This window comes from Rhyacophila brunnea, unplaced genomic scaffold (assembly GCF_057557595.1).
Source record: "Rhyacophila brunnea isolate RB1 unplaced genomic scaffold, BYU_Rbru_1.0 scaffold_21, whole genome shotgun sequence".
Taxonomy (NCBI): Eukaryota; Metazoa; Arthropoda; class Insecta; order Trichoptera; family Rhyacophilidae; genus Rhyacophila; species Rhyacophila brunnea.
In genome coordinates this window covers 12,067,796-12,092,355 of record NW_028232871.1, presented here as the reverse complement: position 1 = coordinate 12,092,355, position 24,560 = coordinate 12,067,796, and the positions used below count along the sequence as shown (strand labels likewise).

Below are 24,560 nucleotides of genomic sequence, written 5' to 3'. Positions count from 1 at the left end.
TAAATGATTTTGTCCCTCTTTGATTAAACATACTGGCAAACAAAGAAATTTCAATATAATATAGGTACCTTGGTGCTATTAATTCTACTAGGTACATTGCTCTAATGGCACATTTTTTGTAAACAAGAGGATAATAATAATTTTTCATGGACTTGTGAATAATTTTATTGAATGTATTGTTTAGATAAATTATAATGGCAATACTGGTTTAGTGGTTTATTGTGAGCAATGGCGGGTGTAAATGTCAAAACGGTGTCATTTTTGCTTCAAATATTATTTTTAGCGAATATTATACTTTCGGTCAGTTGTCAAAATTGTGTAAAAAAAAACCTTTGCCGCTGTGAATTTGAAAATGGGACATATATCGATCTTACGAGTCCTAGAGATACGTTTTACATCACGTCGACTATCCAGCAACCTACGACAGGATGGCGAATGCTCTACTACTATTTTAACCCATGCAAAAATATTGATCTAGCAGACAAAAATAATCAATGCTTAAAGAGTACGGTAAGACATTAACACATTGTATTAATTATTGTTGTATTTTTCTTAGTTTATTGTCCAATGAAGCATGTAGAGGTAGGTAGGTAAGTATACAATTTTTATCGCATGATTTGCAGTATTCATTATAATTTATTTTTAACATATAGTGCAGGATCCCATAGACTTTTCGTATACATAATGTGCGGAACGCATTCTGACAATTGGAATATGTTTTAGGGGTCACAAAGATATATAATGTCGATGTTGCCAGGCGATATTAGTGGTAAATTTTTTTTTATTGAGGTTTTAATTTTTTTTCTTATAACCCACCAAAAATTGTTTTGAGTTCTTCAATAAAACCAAGACCGAATCAGGGATTGATTGAAAATGCAATAATTGTACCGTCAAAAAATCGTCAAAATCGTCAAATCGTCAAAAAGTCGGCCGGTTAAAAAATAAAAATAGCAGGTAGTGCAATGTGTTCAAAATTATCGATTCTTTGGATCCTCCTTGGCTTCAATTATTTTATTTAGTAGCATTTTTGTATAGAATCACCGAGACTGGTTCCTTTACCATATATATGCATATTTCATTAGCTATAGTATTATGGTTAATCCAGAAACAGTGTAGGTTGCACATATAGGTAGGTGAATAAATGAAATAACGATAACCACCAACCACACTAAGTACACATTTATTAAAAAAAAAGAAACAAGTCCAAAAACAGTCAAGTGTTCGAACTGCTTTAAGTATCATGATCACAGTTTTTACAAACACTACTTACACATTTGCACAATGATATACATGTCAAAGCCGATTTCTTTAACTACATGATAATATACGGCAGCTAGAATTACATTTACATGGTTTAACTAAATAATTTGGTAGAGGTTCATTCGTCATTTGTCTTGGATACAAATTATTTTCTCGTAACTCATAGCCAAGTTGTAGGAAATCAATAGGCTCAAATAGTGGATCAGATGAGCTTTTCCATGAATAAACTTATGCAATACCGCGTTAGCGACCATTTTACCCAAATGTATGTGTTGACGCCATTCGATTCAAAATATATTTTGATTTCTTCAAAGACATTTTGTAACACCGCGTATGTGATTTGCAAGGCAATACCGCGAATGTGTCACGCATTTTTCTTTCTCTTGCACAATTTTGTTTTTGTCGCTAACGCGGTATTGCATGCCGAACGACGATGTGTATTTGTCAGGTCCAGGATTCAAACCTGGCCCCACGACATTATAAGCCGACGTGTTACCCACTCGGTCATCGTGGGCTTAAAAAAACTTGATAGAATCAATCCGAATTTCCAATCCAAACTGACAATCTCCTTCAAAAGGTGGATAATGTTGACATGATAATTGCTTTGAATAGCAGAATCATATTAATTGCATTTTTCGACATTCATCAGATCTGTCATTTATTTTATCAGCTGTCACAATAATTCACAATAACAACCATAGACTAAAATACTTTTATTCGAACTTTTATATTCAAAGACAACGTAAACATAATTATTTTTAGGGAGGTAAATTATTAAAAATGACATTCACTATAGGTAATTATTACACAACGTTAATAATTATATATTATAATTATATTAATTATAATATATTCATTTCATCGTTATCATCATTAGACCAGATCAATCCACTGCTGGATGAAGGCCTCTCTAAGCTGATTCCACTCTTTTTGGTCCTATGAATAATTGCTATATAATATACATAATCTACCTATTTATAATTCCATTATCATAGGTAATCAGATTGGATCAATATACTGCTAGACAAAGTCCTTTCCAACCTATTTACTTCCTCTCAGATCTATGTGTTTCTTCTTTTATAAACATTTGTTTCGATATGAACGTCCCGCAGCGGGAGGCATTATATTATCGCTAAAATTTTAATTCAAATTTTAATTTTTTAAATATTATTCTATGGCTGCAAGCATTTTTTTAGATAATGAAACAAAATAATTTAATTGTTTAAATTTATTTTTATATGTTTAACCGTCTTCTATTACCTCAAAGGGATACGCGCGAGATTAATATTTACATTATATTGAATCGCAATCAAATTGTCAGCTATTCTGCTAGGTCTAGCAGCCTGAGATGGTATCAGATGACATCCTGAAGGCCAAAATCCAGAATAGACTATGCATATGACGCCAAATTTATATCGACAGTAACGACTTGCAAATTGTAAAAGTGACAAATCAGCGACATGTCAAATGGCGACGTTTCTGCATACTTCACAATTTTATTAAATCCAACATCATGTCATTAGGACGCCAAGCTGTCTGCAAAACCTAGCGAGACAGACTGGCGAGAGCCAGCTGGCTCAGCTGGTATATTATAATTATGCTTCATAACATCGCACTCTCTGGCTTTAGGATGAAAATGATGTAATATATTCTAAAAATATATTTTTTTACATACTATCTGCCTATTTATTTATTACTCCATATATTTATACAAATAAATATCATTTGCTCTAATTTTATGCTAGGTAATCAGGCAAAGCGGCGTATCAGTATAGTAAAGAGTGTAAAAAAGTTATAAAACGCATGCTCTACCCATCTTTAAACCTAATGGATGATTACAATATAATAATGATATTTTACCATAGACCAACATTTTATGCTATGTTCCTATTGATAGATCGTGTCTTATGAGTATGTTTTCAATGTTATCTTTTCGTATTCTGAAGATGGGTAAATGTCTACCATTGTAGAAATAACAAAAACTCTATTTCCAAACCAAAAGGCCGGCTCTCACGTCTAAACTCGAGTCGTCTGCCGCACAGCCATAAATCAAACCTTCTAGGAACATTGCACCGATGTTGCTTATGAAGATCGCGCACATAGGTGTCTAGCGACCGTTGCACGTAACCTTTCGAAATATGGATATGTATGTGATCTAAGTGAAGAGATCTTCATGTTGGCAGTATGACACCGCAAAATTTCCAAATGCAACAAAATTGGCTTTTGTGGTTACCAGGTCGTACGGATCGAAGAGTTGTTGAACCTACTTAACACAATCACTGCGTACCTTTCGATTAATTTTTAATTACCACATTTAAATAACATGCTAATAGCATCTAATGGCCGTTTAACGGGGACACGGCAGCCGTGTCGTCCGCGTCCAACGAGTTAAGCAGCTCTTCCCTCTCCGTTCACATTTTCGGATATTCCCAGGGTTTGCATTCTGTATTTCTTCGCCACATGGATATGTTGAACTGGTAACAAGATCAAGCGTGCCAGTGAAGCCACCATGTCGTCAAGAATTGACTGGTGTAATCCGGGGTCAAAGTGGTTATCTCCATTCGCCATTTGATATTTGGAAATAACATATATTATGTGTACCTGCCTTTGGTGAAGGTACCCCATTTTTTCTGCCACGTGTTTAATGCTGCTTCCAGTGTCATTAGACGGATAGTCTACTTCCTCATAAATAGTTTTTCACCATCAAGGCGAGGAGGCGGCGTAAGATAAAAGTCACCGACGTCCGCCTCCTCGCCTTTGAAGAGCACCGTAGTCGCGCTGCGTACCTGTATATTAGTATATTATGGAGATCAAGCGGTAGGACCCCAGCCAAGACAGAGAGCGCGTCCATTGATGTTGTACGGTAGGCCTTTATGATTGACAACAGTTCACTGCGTTACTCACTTACAAGAGATTCACTGATTATTACACTTTTTCGGATATGCTTGTACCATACGCTTGCAGCATAGACTATAAAAATGGCGTCATACGCAATTTTAAGCGCCCGTATTCTTAAACTCCATCCGTCGCCAGTCATATGACCGACTTTAGTAGGCCATCCCGGCCTTGGGACCGCCGTTTTGACACGACATATTATCTAGTTTAACACTGAGATAATGTGCGGGATAGCGAAATCTGTATTATGATTATTCCTGTTATATGATTATTTTTTGCAGGTTTGCAAGCGTGATGTGCTAATGCAGGAACTGACGGGGAATGATACATCTAAGTATATAGCCGTGGATAGTGGATTGCAGAAACTAGGGGCTCTTGAGGAGGCAGAATTTTCCAGTAACGATGGAAAAACGTTTATAAAATATGCAAAGCAGGGCGATATGTGAGTAAACTTTATTTTAATTCACATAGCGTAATGCGGAACCATAAGTTAGACATCCAATTTATGACACCAAAATTGGCGAATCAGTTTGAGCAAGAAAAACATATCATTCCGATTAGAACATATAAGTGGAAGTGAGAAAGCACTTCTCCGTGTTTTATGTGACGCTTTAACTAAAAAAATAATGTTCAATATACTGCAGTGGCGAAGGACTGCGGTAGGCTGTTTAGATCCGACATAAATACTGCACATTAAACTTTGTCAGTCATATTTATTTGTTTCCGTTGAACTATTAATATTGCAGATGGTGCTGGTTGGTTTTTAAAATTCAATTAAGGGGGGACATGCTCGTCGAAGGTCAAAATTGAGTTTTTATTGTATATTCAAACCATGATTCTGGACACTCCTTAAACGTTGTAGATGATCTATTTATATAATTTTGAAGCCTTATTATCCTTTATACTTATTTTAAACATTTGATAACTGCATGAAGTATTTTTGTTACATAAAATAGTATTCTTTTAAACCTCTCGCTCTAATGTTTTAGAATATAGTCATATTTCGGTACATAACTGTGCAGTGGTGTTAAGATTTTTTACATTTATTAATTTTTAAACGCATTTATAAAACCATTAGCATAATTTATTACGAGATAATTTTTGTAAAATATTCACGATAAAAAATTATATTGTGTGATCCCAAATTTGACAAGAATTAGGCATTTTATTATTCAAAAAATCGGCAAGATTAACACATATCAAGATGATTCTAAAGATATTTATTATAAGCTATGTCTTTGACCATTTAAGTGTGATAAACATCTTATGAATAATGATTGCTTTATAATAATTATTGACCTAAGAATAAGGTAGTGTTTTTTTGAAATACGCCATTTCTTTTGTCATTCCCTAGTGGTTAAGCTACAACATACGGCCGTAACCATAAATTGACAAACTTTAATTGAAGTAGGGAGTAAAATGATATTGACGCGCGTGTTTGAACATGTACCGTTTAAAAAAAAATAAAAAAAAATTCGGTTAGGTACATGTTCAAACACGCGCGTTAACATAATTTTACTTCCTACTTTAATTATAGTTTGTCATTCTATGGCTACGGCCGTATGTTGTAGTTTAACCACTAGGGAATGACAAAAGAAATGGCGTATTTCAAAAAAACACCACCTTCTTCTTAGGTCAATAATTATTATAAAGCAATCATTATTCATAAGATTTTTATCACACTTGAATGGTCAAGGACATAGCTTATAATAAATATCTTTAGAATCATCTTCAAATGTGTTAATCTTGCCGATTTTTTGAATAATAAAATGCCTAATTCTTGTCAAATTTGGGATCACAGAGATTATCAATATAATTTTTTATCGTGAATATTTTACAAAAATTATCTCGTAATAAATTATACTAATGATTTTATAAATGCGTTTAAAAATTAATAAATGTAAAAAATCTTAACACCGCTGCACAGTTCTGTACCGAAATATGACTATATTCTAAAACATTAGAGCGAGAGGTTTAAAAGAATACTATTTTATGTAACAAAAATACTTCATGCAGTCATCAAATGTTTAAAATAACTATAAAGAATAATAAGGCTTCAAAATTATATAAATAGATTATCTACAACGTTTAAGGAGTGTCCAGGATCATGGTTTGAAAATACAATAAAAACTCAATTTTGACCTTCGACGAGCATGTCCCCCCTTAAACCCTTTCTAAACCGAATCATCATAGTAGAAGTAGGCTGTGGTGATCCGACAAAAATAGTGTACACTTGTCAGTCATACTTATTTCTTCTATCTATAAAATATCTATGATATAATAGATATTATGATTTAATGGCATAATTTTTGATATTTTTAATAGTACCAATATTTTTTAACTATTATCTATTGTGCTGGGTTTACGCAGGGCTTAATTAAATTTTAAAAACTTACTAACTCCTGCAATTTGTAGTCTTAGTTCACAGAAAACAAATATGTATGACTGACAAAGTTTAGTGTGCCCTATTTATGTCAGATCCTGACAGCCCAACTCCACCCTTCGCCACTGATGTATTGTTTTTATCTGCCAACATAAAATTGACGATGGAGGTATTTATAGCTAAATTTTATATTCAAATGTCTCTTATACGTCAAAATTTAGGCAAATTTAACTTGTTGACCGCGGAGCATTTAATTACTATTTAATAACCACGTTTAAATAACATGCTAATTATATCGAATGGCCAATTAATGAAGGCACAACAGGTGTGCCGTCCGCGTTGAAAGGATTAATTATACACTATTTTCAATTGTTAATTTGGCAATCGCTGTACATAGACTCGTGTATGTAATCAGGTAATTGGGTGTATCTGATTAGATTATAGTATAGTGTGAAATGCTCTTCAAATGAACCTGCAATGTGAAATCACTTGTAGCTAACTTAATTGGTAGACCAGCGCATCTATTCTGTACACAGGGCTGCTATCGGCGGCTATCGAGGGAAGTTTATCATATGTATTGAGGTATTATAATCAACGTTCCCTCTAATTTTTCTATTGTGTGTGTGGATCATCAACGCACCTGAGCAGTGGCGTGCGTACCCGGTGCGGTAAATTTACACCCCCCCCCCCCCATAAACACACATACAATTTTTCATTAAAACTTATATTTTAATGTAGTTATTAATTTCAGTGATTTTATATAATAATAATAACACAAACGATAATTAATTTTTGAAGTAAATAAAAAAAATAGGGAATAAAGAAAAAAATCGATAGAATTCGTTGATAAAATATATTAAATACTAAACTTGCAGAATGCCGTAATACGTCAAAAAAATCTTTTACTGCATTAATGCATTCGACAAATTCGAACGCTTAATTTTTACTCCGCCAGCTTTCGCGAGTATCAGTGTATTTAGATACAATATGATTATGAATATCTTGTACAGAAAGTATAGAATCATTTATTTTTATAGCTTATATTTTGAAAAGTCCACCTCTTTTCAAATTTTTGATTTTCGTCACAGCATCCCGGTGTCCTTATTGACTTAAATGCCTTTTTAAAAGATACAACCTCCATTCAATCCACTTCTTTGCAGATGTGAATTATTCTTCTTTCATAATTGCTGCTAAGCATATTATGCATTTGACAATCATCTGTTTCCGAATAAACAAATATATCACCAATTCTTACTTTTTGCGAATGCATTGAAGATGGCATTTCTGTTTTGATTCATTCCAATTTAAATTTATCGCAGGATTTCTTCTTAATGATCGCATTTGAAATATCACATCCACTCCTTTTTGACATATTTAGGGGATAAGTTTTCTATACCTAATTAATAAGTATAATAATTGTCCTATAATATACATATTATGTAACTGTGCAAGCAATCGTATTGTTCACTTGAATTGTTGCTTTCTTTTACAATATTTTGTGTGAGGACTGTGCGGGGTATGTATTATGAAATGCAGAGTATTGATTGGAATGCTTTATATAGCAGTGGCGAAGGGTGGAGGTAGGCTGTTAAGATCCGCCATAAATAGTGCACATTAAACTTTTTCAGACATACATATTTGTTATCATTGAAATAAGACTACAATTAACAGATAGTGTAGGTTAGATTTTAAAATTCAATTAAACCCTGAGAAACCAAGCCATAATAGATATTAGTCAAAAAATACATGTCTATCTATAAAATATCTAAAATTATGCAATTAAATCATACATAACTTTGAGTATTTTATAGATAGAATAATATTTTTTATTTATTATAGTTTGGTTTACGCAGGGCTTAATGAATCAAAAAAATGAAGCAAAAATATGTGTAATATGTAGTTTTAATCCAACGAAAACAAATAACTATGAATGAAAAATTGTACACAATTTTGTCGCATTGCCCAAATTAGACCAAATCTATTATGGTTTCGTTTAGGCAGGGTTTAATTGATTTTTAAAAACTAACTAATACCATCTGTAAATTGTAGTCTTAGTTCAATAAAAACAAATACATATGACTAACAAAGTTAAGTGTGCACTATTTATAGCGAATCTTAACAGCTTACCTCCACCCTTCGCCACTGTTATATAGTACCGATGATATTAATAGTGCAATTGATGTTTTCTATGTAAATATTTAAAGTGTATTTTCCAAGTCTTTTCCCGTTTAGAAGTCTTCTGGTACTACGCGCAGCTACCCTAAATGGTTCATTCATAGCATTATTAAATCCATTGACTTGAAAGCCATCTGTCATAAACGATGGAAGCGCTCGAAGTGCCTGAATGATTATGGTGCTTTCTCCGATATGCGCAGAAGAGTTCATCGCGCCATTGACGCTGCTCACAAAGCGTACATTGAGAAAATTTCCTTGAATTTAACCTCAGACCCGAAAACTTTTTGGACGTATGTTAGGAGCTTACGTAACTCTTCTGCACAGCTATCGTCTATGTCTTTTAGGGGTAGTGTATTGAATGGCTATAAATCCATCGCTGACGGTTTTGCTGAATATTTTAGGTCAGTTTATTCCACGATTCCACCAAAACTTCAATCTCAACCTGAATACTTTTCGTCTTCTTGGCCCATACTAAATATTGGTCCTCTGGATGAGTCAGATATGAAATATGCTTTCTCTAGACTATATCCGAAATCCTCAGTAGGTCCAGATGGCATTCCTCCATGGCTATTAAAAGGATGCAAAAAACTTTTAAGCGATCCTTTGTTGTATATTTTCAATCTATTTTTAAGTAAATCTACCTTCCCTGAATGTTGGAGCTTAACTCGTCGACGACCGGTGTATAAAAATGGCTCGGTATCTGAAATAACTAACTTCCCACCAGTGGCTGTTCTCTCTGCACCGGTCAAACTATTTGAGTCCATTTTACATAAATATATATATATACATGTGGATGGTCAGCTGACTGACGCTCAACATGGTTTTCGATCTACTCGATCAACAGTTACCAACCTCATGGAGTACACTGAATACATATCTCGTTCACTAGACAATCATTGTGAAGTTGATGCAATTTATACGGATATGTCAAAGGCTTTCGATCGAGTTGATCATGATATTCTTTTAACTAAACTGAGTGCAGTAGGCGGATCTATTAATTTTGTAAATTTTTTCAAATCTTATTTTTCGCATCGTTGTCAATATGTCGAGTACGCTGGGTGTGCATCTGAAGTCTTTCAAACTCTTTCAGGTGTTCCCCAAGGATCAAATCTTGGACCAATTATGTTTCTCATATTTGTCAATGATATAGTTAAAGCCATGGATGGAGTAGAATTTTTACTTTTTGCGGATGATTTGAAATTATATGCACCGATTCGCAATGAGTTGGACTGTTGCATGTTACAGAGAAATCTCTGTTCAATTGAAAGTTGGTCAAAAAAGAATAAATTGGAATTTAATACTGACAAATGCTTTTGTATTACTTTTTCTAGGTCAAGAACTCCGATTAAATACAATTATATTATGTCAAAGAATTCTTTAAAACGTCAATCTGAGGCGAAAGATCTTGGGATAATTTTTGATTCTTCATTATCCTTTCACTCGCATATAACTTCTACGGCTCTACGTGCGAGTAAGCTTCTAGGATTCATCATGCGACAATCCAAACCATTCAAGAATCCTAATGTATTACGTACACTCTACGTCTCATTAGTGCGTAGCATTCTTGAATATGGGTCGATTATCTGGTGTCCTTATGAGGTTTCCTATAAGCTTATTTTAGAACGCGTCCAGAAGGAATTTCTTCGATGTCTTTATTTTAAAACATTTAACTATTTTCCTTTCGATAATTCGTCAGATGATTATTTTCCGACTGCCTTTCTACAAGGCATGCTTACTTTTCACTCTCTTGAATCTCGTCGGTCTCTTCTGCTGTTGAAACACTTTTGCCTGTTATCGCGAGGGATGGTTTCCAATACTGGTGTCCTAATGAATTTGAATTTCCATGCGCCTGTCAATTACCTACGTGGTCGCAGTCATGATTTATTCTGGATTGGAACCGTTTCCTCGTGTCAAGCCTATCAGGCACCATTAGCGAGGGGTGCAAGACTAGTAAATGCGCTCCCTAAAGACATAGACATTTTCAATGATGTACTTTGCATTTTATTTTTGAAACTGTATTTTTCTGTATAAAATTGTATATTTTTCGTTCTCAAAAATTATATTTTTCTGTATTAAATTGTACTTAAGTATGTTTTGATTATTATTTTTTTTTGTTATTATTATTGATTATATATATATTTCTTTTTCTATATTCTCTTCTCTCTTGTGAGGGTAATGTTTGACTTATAATGTAAATCTCATGTTGTGTACGTCTTGAATTTAGATTTGTTATGTCCACAATGTTTTGTATTCTTAAATAAATAAATAAATAAATAAGTGTGCGGACATATTTTGATAGGTGTGCGCGCGCACACGCGCACACCTTAGAGGGAACATTGATTATAATTGTTAACTTATTGCAACAATTAACTTCCTCAATACATAAATATGATAAACTACCCTCGATAGCCGCGCTACTAGAATAGATGCGCTGATGTCCTTTTTTTTTGCTTCAGTTTCATATATTTAGATTCCCATCTGGAACACTGATGGACCTCTGAACGTGAATAGGTGTTCCGCGAAGAGTACCTACCCCGTATGTCAAAACAAGCTATTATTGTTTTACTTCCGTTTACTACGACATATTTATGCGAAGCAGGATTTTCTTATTTTGCCGCAACGAGTCAAAGTCCAGGAACAGGCTCGACGCCACTTCAGATATAAGAATTCAACTTTCTAATAATATTGTGCCTGGTTTATTGAGATTCGAATATTGAGGAGATATGCAATTCAAGGACTCAAAATCACCGAAGTCATTAACATTTTTATGTGTTTTAAAAATAACTACTAAATAATTTTTTTTATATTTATTGATTATGTATTATTTACATACCCTAAAAAATAAACAAGGAGTTCCAATAAAATATCAGGATTTCCGAAGTGTTCCATCGCAAGAAAAAGTTTGGGAAACAGTGTTCTATAATAGAATAAGTTATTTTCAATGTCTTGGGTTATTTTATACATAAAAATTTAAATGTTTAATGTGCATCGGCCTCATACCTTTATGTTATAAAAATATTGTACACCTTAATAAGGTATTCTGTGATTCAAATACACACAATATCCAATTCAATTTTTATGTTTCAATTTTAATATTCCGTAAATTAAAAATAGGTGTCATTATGTGATGAAGATACCAATATGCATGTCTATCTAAAACTGTGTTTATTTTTCTAGAAAAACCACAATCGAATTGATCTGCTTCTCTGGGGAGCCTATCCTCACTATTCCATCACCGGATCCCGACTCAACGGTAATTATCATCATTTGGAGTTTTTGAGTTACATAATATGGTGACAGCTGTTTTGGGCTATCCTCAGAATGATCCAATTTATAACTAAAGCTAAAATTTAAACAGCAAACATTTAAGTATTCTTGGTAAAAAACAATCTGGTCACTCTTTTTAAAAATAGGAGAGGTCAATGGCGGCTCGACGGCTTTCTAGGTGGTGGGGTTTAGCCATTAATTATTAAATATACATGCCTACTTACTTTCTCATATTATACATAATGTATCAACCCATTGGTGACCTTGTTTATTACAACGTTTTTCTTAGCTCGTATTCTTATTTGTCCGGTGGTTCTTTGTCCGGTACAAATCTTGCAATCGATTTTTAACTAACTTCCCGACTAGCTAGACATTTGAAACCTTTAGGATATATCAGAACACGATGCCAATGCATTTTTTTAATACTTTTAGCCATCTTTAAGTAGAATTGAATTCATTTTCAGTTAATTCTGTTTTGTATGAAAAGTTATTTCGACACCAGTATTGGGAAATCAATATGACATTTCAGTATTATTTCTATCAAGTACAAATTTTTTTGATCGTCTAATCTAGTCAAGTCAAGTTTATATGATTCAACAGAAAATTTAAAAACGTATATAAAAAGTTCTTTTTATCTTGTAATTATTTTTATACATAGAATACAAAATTGGCTTCCATCAATCAAATATTAATAACTCATATAGTTTGTGTTTGAATCATTTGAGTTTTTCGAAATAAATAAAATAGGGATGTTCTAATATGATTTAAAAGACAGAAAAGAAAAATAAATATTTAAAGCGAGATAGGGAGGTTCAAAGTTCAATAAATAAAAACTTTCATTTATTTTTCTTCAGCATTTTAAGTTTAGTGCTAAATAAAAAACCAATTACGTCCTAAAGATTTAAAAAACTGCTTATATTATATAGGGTAATCTATTTTCATATGATAACGATAACCCATAAAATATCTGAAAAGTATTGACAATTTCTAGCAATAAGTGAAATTTCGCGAATTTATTCCAAAATTTAAAAAGTTACGATTTTTTGTTCCGAACTTCAAAATACAAATGATAATTTGTAATAAAACTATTCCCTGAATTATCCTGTATCTAACTGTATCTAAAATCACTTACAAGGTTTGAAAATATTTCAACAGATGTTCATTCTTAACCCCAATACAAAAAAGGTTAATAAACTTGATATTATTAGTTTTAAACTGTTTTCTATCAGGGAAACATGAATACATAATTTTATTCTGTGCAGGGAACTGTTTTACGAAATATTGAACTAAAGATTCAATCAACAGATGTCACAAACAGAAAATTAAAAAAAATACAAAAAATGCTGTATGTACTATTTTTTTGTATGATGTTTTTAAAATCTCATATTTTATACTGGTTGCTAAGAATCCCTGCTCTCTAATATATTCACCCTGTAGCAAACTTATCTCTTAACACATTTAAATCCAGAAATCTTCAATAAATGCCCTAATATAGTGGAAAAAAAAACATTACGAAGTACATGTTCAAACATGAGAAATTTTCGTGTTTGGTTACAATGGGTTAATGAGGAACGAGTAATTTTTCAGTATAAATATTATTATTATCTGAGTCATTGCTTAATCACATCTATAAAGCGTGCTTAAAAATATTAACTTAATAATATTAATTATTATAGATTTACCATTATCAGTTTTGAACAATGACATACAGCGAGCGCTTTTACTCACCTTTTATTCACTGCCCAGTGTGTGTATACTAACGCTTATGCATTCACATCCTTTGTAGAACGAGATTTGTACCGCGGCGACAGGATGGGACTGAGTGACCACGGTCAGTGAAGAATAGACGCCATAGCTTTCTTAATTTGTACATAGGTGTCACCTTGAAATAGGGTGTATTCAGTTTAATTAATTATTTTAATACTGCGTAATCATCATTTCATCATTATGTTATTACATAACTTACAATCATTACTTTATTTTTTTGTATAATAATAATAAATATCCGTATAAAATTACGACAGGTTTAGGTGGATATAATAAATTAAATTGTTCATTTAATCATGTAATTAAGTAGGTATATTATGACAATGATAAAAATATCACACATGTATTTTTACCATCATAATAATGTGGGGATGGTTCCTACGAACCCTTATGGTAGAGCCGCCCCTGGTAGAGATCATATAAATCCACGGTAGAGAAGCGTCGTTTAATATTTATGAACAGTTTTTATTCATTCGAGGTAAGTCTTAAGTAAGCGTACAGTTTTTTGTACATGTAAAAACAAACACTGATTCTAAAAGTAAACAAGACAAAAAAAAAAGGTTTTGGATTTACTAAGTTTACGAAGAAAATCACATAGTAAATGTTATTCAGAACACCCAAAAAACATACCTATTAGAAAAAATAATTTTTGAAGAATATTGATTAGGTATCAGGACTCGTACCTGCATCCGAATTACAGCATTAACGACGGGTGAAGGTAGGCTATGGAGATCTGACATAAAAAGTACACACTAAACGTCGGTCATATTTATTTGTTTTCATTGAATTAATAATACAAATTGCAGATGGCATACGTTCCTTTTTAAAAATCAATTAAACCCTGCCTAGACCAATCCATAATAGGTATTAATTTGATAAAAAATGTTCTTCTATCTATTATGATGTATTCTTAGTTCAACGAAAACAAATGGCTCAGTTCCATAGTACGATAAGTCAAAAAAATATCAAATACGATAATTTTGTTAGCCATTATGTTCGTATATCGCTCCTCTTCAGTTCCACAAAATTACAACTCGCAAAAATTACTAGTTGTCCTCGTAGGGCCGATGTTTTTGAACTTTTCTACAAGTCAGTTTATGTGATTCAAAACTTTGATCAGCCATTACTCAAAATTTCTAATTCCTAGTTGTGGTACTATGGAACTGAGCCATCGAAAATATGACTGACAAAGTTTGGTGTACACTCATGTCCAGTGGCGCACCCAGGAATTATTATTGGGGGGGGCCCAAGAAGTAGAATGTAAATTAGTCCCATAGGCTCTTTTTCTTCTTCATATAAATATTTTTACATATTTTCACAATACATGGCGATATACATAGGGACATTTTCAACTAGTTGAAAATGTCCCTCTGAGGCGGACGAAACCGGTCCTAATCTATTTAATAAAAGTAGAATAAGTACTAAAAAAAAATTACGTTTTATTAAATTAAAACAACAATACAATATTTATTCCGAATTCCACCGAAAAAAATGTTCTTTTGATTTACACCACCACCGTAGTGGGTGTAGTCGTTCTTTTCGCAGAATGTTGCAGATTTTTGCTATTTTAATATTTAGGTTCCAACATATTAATTGAAAATGGACAAAAAAGTATTATTGCCTTTAAATTATACACAACCTACTCAATACAACACAGCCTAATATCTCGTTTATCGGTCTTTTGTCTATTGCACTCGGTGTACCTACACCATGGCCCCCACATCCTGAAACGGGCCCTCAGGCTAAGGCAGTGGTCGGCAAACTGCGACTCTTTGGCCCTTTGAGTGCGGCTCTGCCACAGATGCTCTCTGTCAAAGAAAATGGAAGAGGATAACCATAAATGTAATGTTGAGTAGACCGAGACTTCGCGTTTATTCAAAACTTAAATGGCTTCCCGACCTGTATTTATGTGTAGGGAAAAATTGACGCATTCAAATTTAGAGAGATACTACAACTAAAAACTAGTAATTTTGCGCTAAATATTCTGTCGATGATGCAAGGAAGAAAGCAGCTGAGGAGAAGAGTCAAGAAAAATAAAGTTCTGTATTTAATTAGGTACTTAATAAAATCTTTCAACAATGTTAATATTGCAAGTTTTGTGGTTAGTAAAAAGATTTCCAAGAGAGGAAATCAAGAGTAAATTGAGAAATCGATTTATTGATGAGAACCTGGAATCGTGCTTAAAATTAAATCAACAACATACGAACCTGACTTACCCAAACTTTACAAGGAGATGCAAGGCCATTATTCACATTGAAATTGTCAGTCATTGTCATGATTCAATTGTATGGATACCTTACTTACAATTTAATTTTTATTAATAAATAAGGTCATTATTACGTATGATATTCAGTTTTATTCAGTGTACCTACCTATAATTTAATTAGGACTTTAACTAAACTACCTACGTATATAATTTAAATTTAAGAAATTTGGCTCTCAAAAGAAATCTCAATCGTTGTACTGTTGATATTTGGCTCTATTGACTAATGAGTTTGCCGACCACTGGGCTAGGGTATTTGACGGGCCCCCTATGCACCGCTTAGATTAAAGGCAGTGTGAAACACTACATTAACGTTTTTCAAATTGTGTTTTAGTTCAAATTGAGGGTACTTATACAGTGAATTATTGGCGATTTTCAGTACGTCATCTACTTTAATAATGGAGCTGTCGACACATAATAATCAGAAAATATATTGGATATTTATGTAAATTAAAATGTTCATAGTCATGAAGTATAATAGCGCCGCAGGCGACTTTTTTTACTATTAAAGCTAATTTATGATGTGTTTATCTCACTTATCTGGTCAACCCGACACGCCGGGCCCCCCACAGCCCGGGCCCCCAGGCTAGACCTGTCAACCCTCCCCAGCCATGACCTATACCACTCCGGAATTCGGGTGGACACCGAGAATTTCATTAGGGAACGGGTTTCTAAAAAAACCTGATATTAGTGTTTCGAAATTTTTGTATTAGAAATTAAAATCTAAGAAATATTACTAAAAAGGGTGCTGGAGAATTACAAAACATTTTTTGCAGTGTTGTTTGTCTAAGCCCAAGGTATAGTTTATTGGCTTTTGATTTCAATATGTAAAATCATTCTGATGATTTTCATATTTTGGGGGGGGCCAAGGCCCCCTGGCCCCCCCCCTGGGTGCGCTACTGCTCATGTCGGATCTCCTATCAGCCTACCTCCACCTTTCGCCGCCTGTATTCAATATCGAATGCTACATTCATAAATCTAGTGTATTATTCATTAAATAAAAGATAGTTTAATTCACATAGATGTGTTGTGACTTGGGAATCCAATCCCGGGATCCTGGACAATTTTCGATACCCGATTCGAATCCCGGGATTTGTAAACATAATCCTGAAACTTTCAGGATTGATTTTTTTATCAATCACAATCAATTTGTATGTGTACAAAATTATGTTAGTGAAGTGTATGTATCTAAACATGTCTCAAGGGGAATCGCCGGATACTCACGGATAATAAATAACCATTTTTTGTTTTCATACGCAATCGTAAGAACATCAGAAAAATAATAAATTCGTTTATTTAACTAGCTAGATGCCACTGACGTTCTGGCACACGAACAGCGTCTAACCGCCAGTGCCACGGACGTGTAGGCAGGCTCTTGTTTCTACGCCGAATTTTATAAATGTTATCTTTTCTTAAATAAATAAAAAAAACTGTTTTACTTTTACATTATTATCTGTAATATTATTTACTCCATTAAACCATGCATTTCCAAGATTGAACGTACACAATATTAACGTTAAACTTCTTAAATAGTATAAATTATACTAGACATTTTTGACCGATTTTATCAATGCTATTTGTATATATAAAAAAAAAAATAACTATCGAAAAAAACGCCAATCTCGGTACCAGTCCCTTGATACCAGGATCGTCAAATTGTAATCCCAAATCAAAATCAAAATTTTGGCTCAGGATTGAATTCCTTAGTTGTAACCAACGATCCCTTTGGTCTACAACCTCCGCACGCTTCGTAGAACGTACATATTTTGTTTTGTGTAATAAGGCTACACATACGCGAATCCATCAAATTTCTCACACTCTGCACAGACACATCTCACAGGACGAATGTTATGACGTTATTCTATTTTGGTTACATTTTTTACCTAACCGTTTTTTTTTTTTTTTTAAACAGTATATGTTCAAACACGCGCGTTAACATCATTTTACTCCCTACTTCAATCATAGTTTGTCAATATATGGCTACGGCCGTATGTTGTAGCTTAACCACTGGAGAATGCCAAAAGAAAAGGCGTATTTCAAAAAAACACTACCTTATTCTTAGATCAATAATTATTATAAAGCAATCATTATTCGTAGGATGTTTATCACACTAGAATGGTCAAAGACATAGCTTATAATGAGTATCTTTAGAATTATCTTCAAATGTGTTAATTTTGTCCATTTTTTGAATAATAAAATGCCTAATTCTTGTCAAATTTGGGATCACAGAGATTATCAATATAATTTTTTATCATAAATATTTCACTATAATAATGTCGATACAAATTATACTGATGGTTTTATAAATGCATTTAAAAATTAATAAACGTAAAAAATCTTAACACCACTGCACAGTTATGTACTGAAATATGACTATATTCTAAAACATTAGAGCGAGAGGTTTAAAAGAATACTATTTTATGTAATAAAAATACTTTATGCAGTCATCAAAAGTTTAAAATAAATATAAAGGATAATAAGGCTTCAAAATTATATGAATAGATTATCTACAACGTTTAAAGTATGTCCAGGATCATGCTCTGAAAATAGAAGAAAAGCTCCATTTTGACCTACGCTGAGCATATCCCCCCTTAACAGATTTTTTTTTACGAGAAATGGATGTCAGCCACTTGCTCAACCTATCAAGTCCATACTCTGATTCATACACAAATTGAAAAACAATATGTGTGCTTGCCAGACTCAGGATTCGAACCTGGGATCCATGACGCAAGAGGCCAACGCTTAAGCCGCGCGGCCACTGTGGGTAGTATACCTATCGAAAATGTAATTGATTACATTGTGAATATGTTTAAAATTTACCTACTTATTTTTCCATACATTTTGTTTCGCCCAGAATTGTGTAATTTAGGTTGTTTTTCATTCATTTTTAAATCGATAATGTTTTTTTTTCTTGTAATGTCAAATGTTAATAGGTTAAAGGAAGATATCTTTGATTTTCATACCAACTGTTTCTAATTCTACAAATGAGCTGTTGAAAGCTGAAGTGGTGTAAGTCAAAAAATGTCGATTTCCAGAAATTGGGGTTTTAGTAGAAACTCTGTAAAGCTTGGTGTAATAGATAAACTTTGATGCCCTTTGCACAATCTACTCATTAAAAGCATCTTTAACTAATATTGACTATTTTTACCTGAATATATTGGAAAATGTAACATTTATTTACTGTCAAAATGAATTACACCACTTCTGCTTTCAACGTTTTTTCTAAAATATTTTATTTCAATGACTTACACCCTTTTTGTATGTATCTAAACCTAACTTCAACATTGGCACCTATCATCAGAAAATGAGCATTGAATAAATTTGACTAAAAAGTTTTTATAAATTTATTAAGAATAAAAAACCGAATAAACATAATTATTAAAATATTTGATAAAGAAATGAGGTATTTAGGCTTAAAACTAATCACTCGTCAACTTCTTCAGCGTGTTCAAGGGGATCGATGTCTTCAGAGAGTTAAAAAAAGGATGGTGAAATACGACGCATCTGACAGCGATATCACCAACAAGTGACATACACCACTACTCCGTAAAACGCTGTAGCTGTTCGGTTGGCCACTTTAAACTGTTACTGCGATCTATGGAGAAATAATTGAACTACACTTACACCACTTTTGTACAAGACAGAACGATGCTCATTCTTTCGATTTATGCTATAAACTCAAAATGTGCAAAAAGTGACTTACACCACTTCAGTTTTCAATGACTCAAATGAGGGGTGTATTTTCGAAGTGAACTTATTTCACTACTTAACGAAAATGAGTTATGAATGCCAGAATTTAAAGGATACAATTTTGAACAAGTATTTCTTGTATAGAAGAACCTAATAACATTCAATCTAGTAGAAAAATCAACTTCATAATCGGTGTTAGTTACAAAAGTAACTTTTTCCAATACTAAATAAATATTTATAACATCAACACCGTAAACAGTTTTTTGACGTTTGCCAAAAATTTGTTGAAGTGGAATAAGTTCACTTTGAAAATACAACCCACAAATATCCCTTCTGACTGTCATCATCTTGGGATGAGAAATATGTAGAGATAAATCACCGTAGTAAATCACCTGTCATCTGCAAATCCATTGTCATTTTATAATTTGAAGCAAATAGTTACATTTTTTGATATTTTGTATTCTCTAGTACCCATTCACATTTGAAAAAGCCGTAAATAATTTGTTAGAATGCAAAAGCGCAAGAGAATGTTACCAGAAGGCAAGTCACGCAACCAATAATTTACTCTCTTGAACAGTCGGTGAATCTTCCCATGATAGATTACCGCGGCACTGATTCAAGTTGCTGAGTAACCAAGGTGATAACTACTTGCGAAATCACATCGCGATATATTGAATTCGTGGTGGGCAGAGTATACGCGTTATAACTCTACACTCCATCTCTAGCGTTACAATGGTGTAATATATTCTAAAAATATTTTTTACATATATTATCCAGTTATTTATGTATTACTAGATTTATTAACATGTTTTTATTAGCTCGTATTCTTGTTTGTCCAGTACAAACTTTTTCTTGTTTGTCCAAGATTTTTATTGGACGATTGAAGATTTTTAACTAACTTCCCGGTTAGCTAGACACTTGAAAATTTTAGAATCTGAATGCATTCTTTTAATACTTTAATAGCCATCTTTAAGCAGAATTGAATTCATTTTCAGGTAATTCTGTTTTGTATGGAAAGTTATTTTGGAAAAACTTCGTAAAAAGTAAAACACTATTATTGGTTGCTAAGGTGGTCCTAGCAACTAAATTACTAATATATACGTGCATTACTATGGAAATCAATATAAAATGTCAAAATGATATTTCAGTATTCTATATTTATTCAGTATTTCTATCAAGTACAAAAAAAGTATTTATTAATACATGGAATTGTCAAGTTTATATGATTCAACAGCAAATTTAAAAACGTATATAAAAAGGTCTTTTTATCTTTTAATTATATTAATACAAGTGAATATCATTTGATGTAATTTTAAGCGAGGTAATCAGGCATAGAGGCGTATCAGTGTAGTAAGTCTGCATGGAAATATGGAGAAAACTGGTGTATTCATTATCAAAAATATACAACAATCTGTCTTAAAAATTTTGAATTTTATTTAAATTTGTACTGTTTATGTTAGATACATTGATCGTTTTGCAGATTCTCCGTTTCTACTCTCCATTGGCGTGCCTGGCGGGAACCGCATACACCACACACTCCTTCGGCACCACCCTGCTCATCATCTTCTTTGTTTTGGCGTTGGTTTACCTCATCCTAGGCTGCTGCGTTAAGTACTTCCTCATGGGGGCTCGGGGGGTTGAAATTATTCCCAATATCAACTTCTGGAAAGATCTCCCCGATCTCATCAAGGTACGTGTGCATTATGTATTTCATTCATCTAAACCCTATATTTAAAGTGACCCAAAAAAATTAATATTCTTGATTCGGTAATCAATCAGTTTCTCATACATATAGGTACCACATCATTATTAGAACTATGTATAACCTACTGTGAATCTACAGGAAATTGCTTTCTTATCCTGGACGAGGTCCCTTAACTTTAGTGCCAAAGGATCAGTGTTGTCAAGTGTTGATAAGAAATCGCAGATGAGGACAGAATATTGTCACTGTTCTGGCAGAAGACACTACATAATTCGAAAAAATGACATATTGAGTTAGTTATACCAAAATGTTCCTTATTTCAAACTTTACCGTCTGGAAACCTTCTTAATAAATAAACAGTCTTTATTTTGAAATCAACCTTTTTACGATTACTTAATAAACTCACATGATAGACCATTTCAAACATTTTAACAACTTCAAAGTCAAATTACTCAAAACTAGTATTCTCCAGTTAGTGTGTTCTGCCAGAACAGAGACGATATAATAGTCGACATATTTGGAATGAATAAAAGTTGCCGAAAGAAATGGTCCAAAAATTTAAGTTTTGAAAAAGAATGTTGAAAGACAAATAAGATGCTGAAAAGTGATACCAGGGTCATAAAAACTGATATAACACCGGTAAAGACTCGATACTACGTGGTTATTTAATGTTTATCTAGTCACATTTAAATACTATGAAATTATTGGGGCTGTAATTGTTATTAATGTTGGTATGAACATAGGTGGTGCCGCACTTTGGAGTAATAAACATATCGATAACTTAGTACTATAGGGAGAAAACTCAAAATACCCTGTTCTATAATGGCATTTGAAAATTTTGTACAAAATCTCATTTTAATTAACTATTCCTTTTATTCAACGAATAATTCACAAGATTTAGGAATGTAACATTCTAATTATTGAACATACATAATTTTGAAAACACTTCTGAGAAAATATATCGTCACTGTTCTGGCAGAAGACACTAATTCGAAAAATGACATATTGAGTTAGTTATACCAAAATGTTCCTTATTTCAAACTTTACCGTCTGGAAACCTTCTTAATAAATAAACAGTCTTTATTTTAAAGTCATCCTTTTTACGATTACTTAATAAACTCACATGATAGACCATTTCAAACATTTTAACAACTTCAAAGTCAAATTACTCAAAACTAGTATTCTCCAGTTAGTGTGTTCTGCCAGAACAGAGACGATATTATAACCAATAGAAAAAATCTTTTTGAAAAAAGTAAGCTGCAGGAATCGAAACTACATCTCTCGGTTATCGATATGATAATTTATCTTTATTTTTTACCAGGATGGCCTCATATTCGTCCAGAACGGCTTCAAGCCGCCGCCGCAGCCCTCGACGTCCGGCACGCCCGTGCAGAATCCCAATCCAAATAGCTACGATAGTATATAACGACTGCTAGAATGTGACATTATGGTGCACGCTAAATTGGTAATGGGCTGTTAAGTTTGGTGTTGGTGTTGACTTATTAAATGATCGGCTGTAATTTTAAGTATCGTCATTTGGCGGGATTGCGAATAGTTTTTTTTTATTCTGCATAAGCGTCTGTACACAGTGGAGTTATGCCGTCAGAGAAAAAGACTTTCGTATCACCTCTTCAATCAATTTTTCATCGGGCTAGCAACAAAAACTACTTATAACATTGTAAATATGATAGCTGTATATCAGTCAGTTACTATAACTATTGCTTGGTGAGAACAGGGATTTCCGTTGTATTTATCTAGAGGTTTCTTCATTTACTTCTATCTAGATATAACTCTCTCGTTTCTATTTTATGGGATGGGATCCTGTGCGAAATTTTTGTTAACATATCATTTAGATGCAAAGTCGATTTGTATATAGATTTTATTTACAAAAACGCTTGTCTCGTAATATTTTGGACTGTCTCACTGACCGCGTTATCCGAAGTAGACCGGTAAAAATATATTTATTGCTTCAAACTACAGCGAAAACGCCAATTTAGTATAATTGTGTCATATTATTTCTATATCATTCACTGTATCTAAAACATTCAACATTTGCATTGACAAATAATACAAGATGAGTACTCCATGACATTTGTTCTAATATAATGTGCCATCTACACCAAATTTTATCTCACAAGAGAAAAACTGTCGCCATGGTTTAGTTTTTTCTATTTTAGGATTGCGTGCATACCACTTTTACAACACAGCTGTTACGTAAGAGACTGCCGTAATGTGGTGAGCATATGCTGGAACATTAGCCGTAATAGTTACGCAGTTCAGAAGCATTTTCGCTTAATAAAATATCTATTTTCTCTCTCGTTATCAATTTATTCGACACCAGTAGATTCAGCGTTGCCTGCCGAATGACGATATTTATTTTAATATTTAATATAAATACAAATTGATATGATCGAGTATTCACTATGTAATCAGTTCGTAACAGTCCATACCGATTGTCTTGTAAATTTTAATGGACTTGTTGAAAAAAAATAATCTTATCGGTTCCTTTCTCATATTCATTCCTAAAATATTCCAGTGAATTAAATGATTTATCGCTTTCAATTTCTTTTATTAATACAGCAGTGAAACTCGATGGAAAAAAATTATGTTTTAGTGGTCAACATTAAAAATATATTCATTGGATTTTGTCTCTCACAGATGGGGCAGCATTTATCTTTCTTTAACATTATTGGTATTTAGAGGTGTTCAGCTAAAAATGTGATTATGTACATTTTAAGATATTAACTCCATTAACTGCTTTCTCCATTTTGTATTTGGTCACTTTTTACAAAATGGCTGCCAAATTATTTGTATTAAAACATTTATGATTGTTATTTTTACAAGGAACCGTGTGCACAACAATTATTGCATTTTGTTGCATAAATAATGGAAAAAAGCACAAAATAGTTTCTTTTGGTCGCTTTGCTTAAACATAGTTTCTGTTAATCTTGATAATTTGATTTGTATTTATTGAAGTCAGTACCTATAATAATTATTAATAATAAATATGTAACATTAAAAAATGGCAGATGTTAATAAATATTATTCTTTTAACATAATTTGGTCAAATTTTCAAAGGTCAAAATAAAAAACAACACAATCGAGCCCTTCTTCAGAAAAAGATCATTATCACGATAATGCCAGTTTTTGCTAAATCA

General features: G+C 32.9%; 1 protein-coding gene across 1 annotated transcript; it reads left to right on the top strand.

Moving 5' to 3' along the window:
• The first annotated feature begins 205 nt into the window (after nucleotides 1–205).
• On the top strand, nucleotides 206–23,998 carry LOC147070720 (uncharacterized). The gene is made up of 5 exons (XM_085948815.1): nucleotides 206–510; nucleotides 4,437–4,597; nucleotides 11,891–11,966; nucleotides 21,181–21,390; nucleotides 22,724–23,998. The coding sequence occupies exons 1-5, from the start codon at nucleotides 229–231 to the stop codon at nucleotides 22,826–22,828; spliced, it is 834 nt and encodes a 277-aa protein (XP_085804941.1). The 5' UTR covers nucleotides 206–228; the 3' UTR covers nucleotides 22,829–23,998.
• The last annotated feature ends 562 nt before the right edge of the window (nucleotides 23,999–24,560 follow it).

What these genes read in the sequence shown, in the direction of transcription:
- LOC147070720 (XM_085948815.1), top strand. Translation starts at nt 229, where the DNA reads ATGGCGGGTGTAAATGTCAAAACGGTGTCATTTTTGCTTCAAATATTA. An exon ending in ATCAATGCTTAAAGAGTACG is followed by an intron (nt 511 to 4,436) that starts GTAAGACATTAA and finishes TATTTTTTGCAG; the next exon opens with GTTTGCAAGCGTGATGTGCT. An exon ending in CACCGGATCCCGACTCAACG is followed by an intron (nt 11,967 to 21,180) that starts GTAATTATCATC and finishes ATCGTTTTGCAG; the next exon opens with ATTCTCCGTTTCTACTCTCC.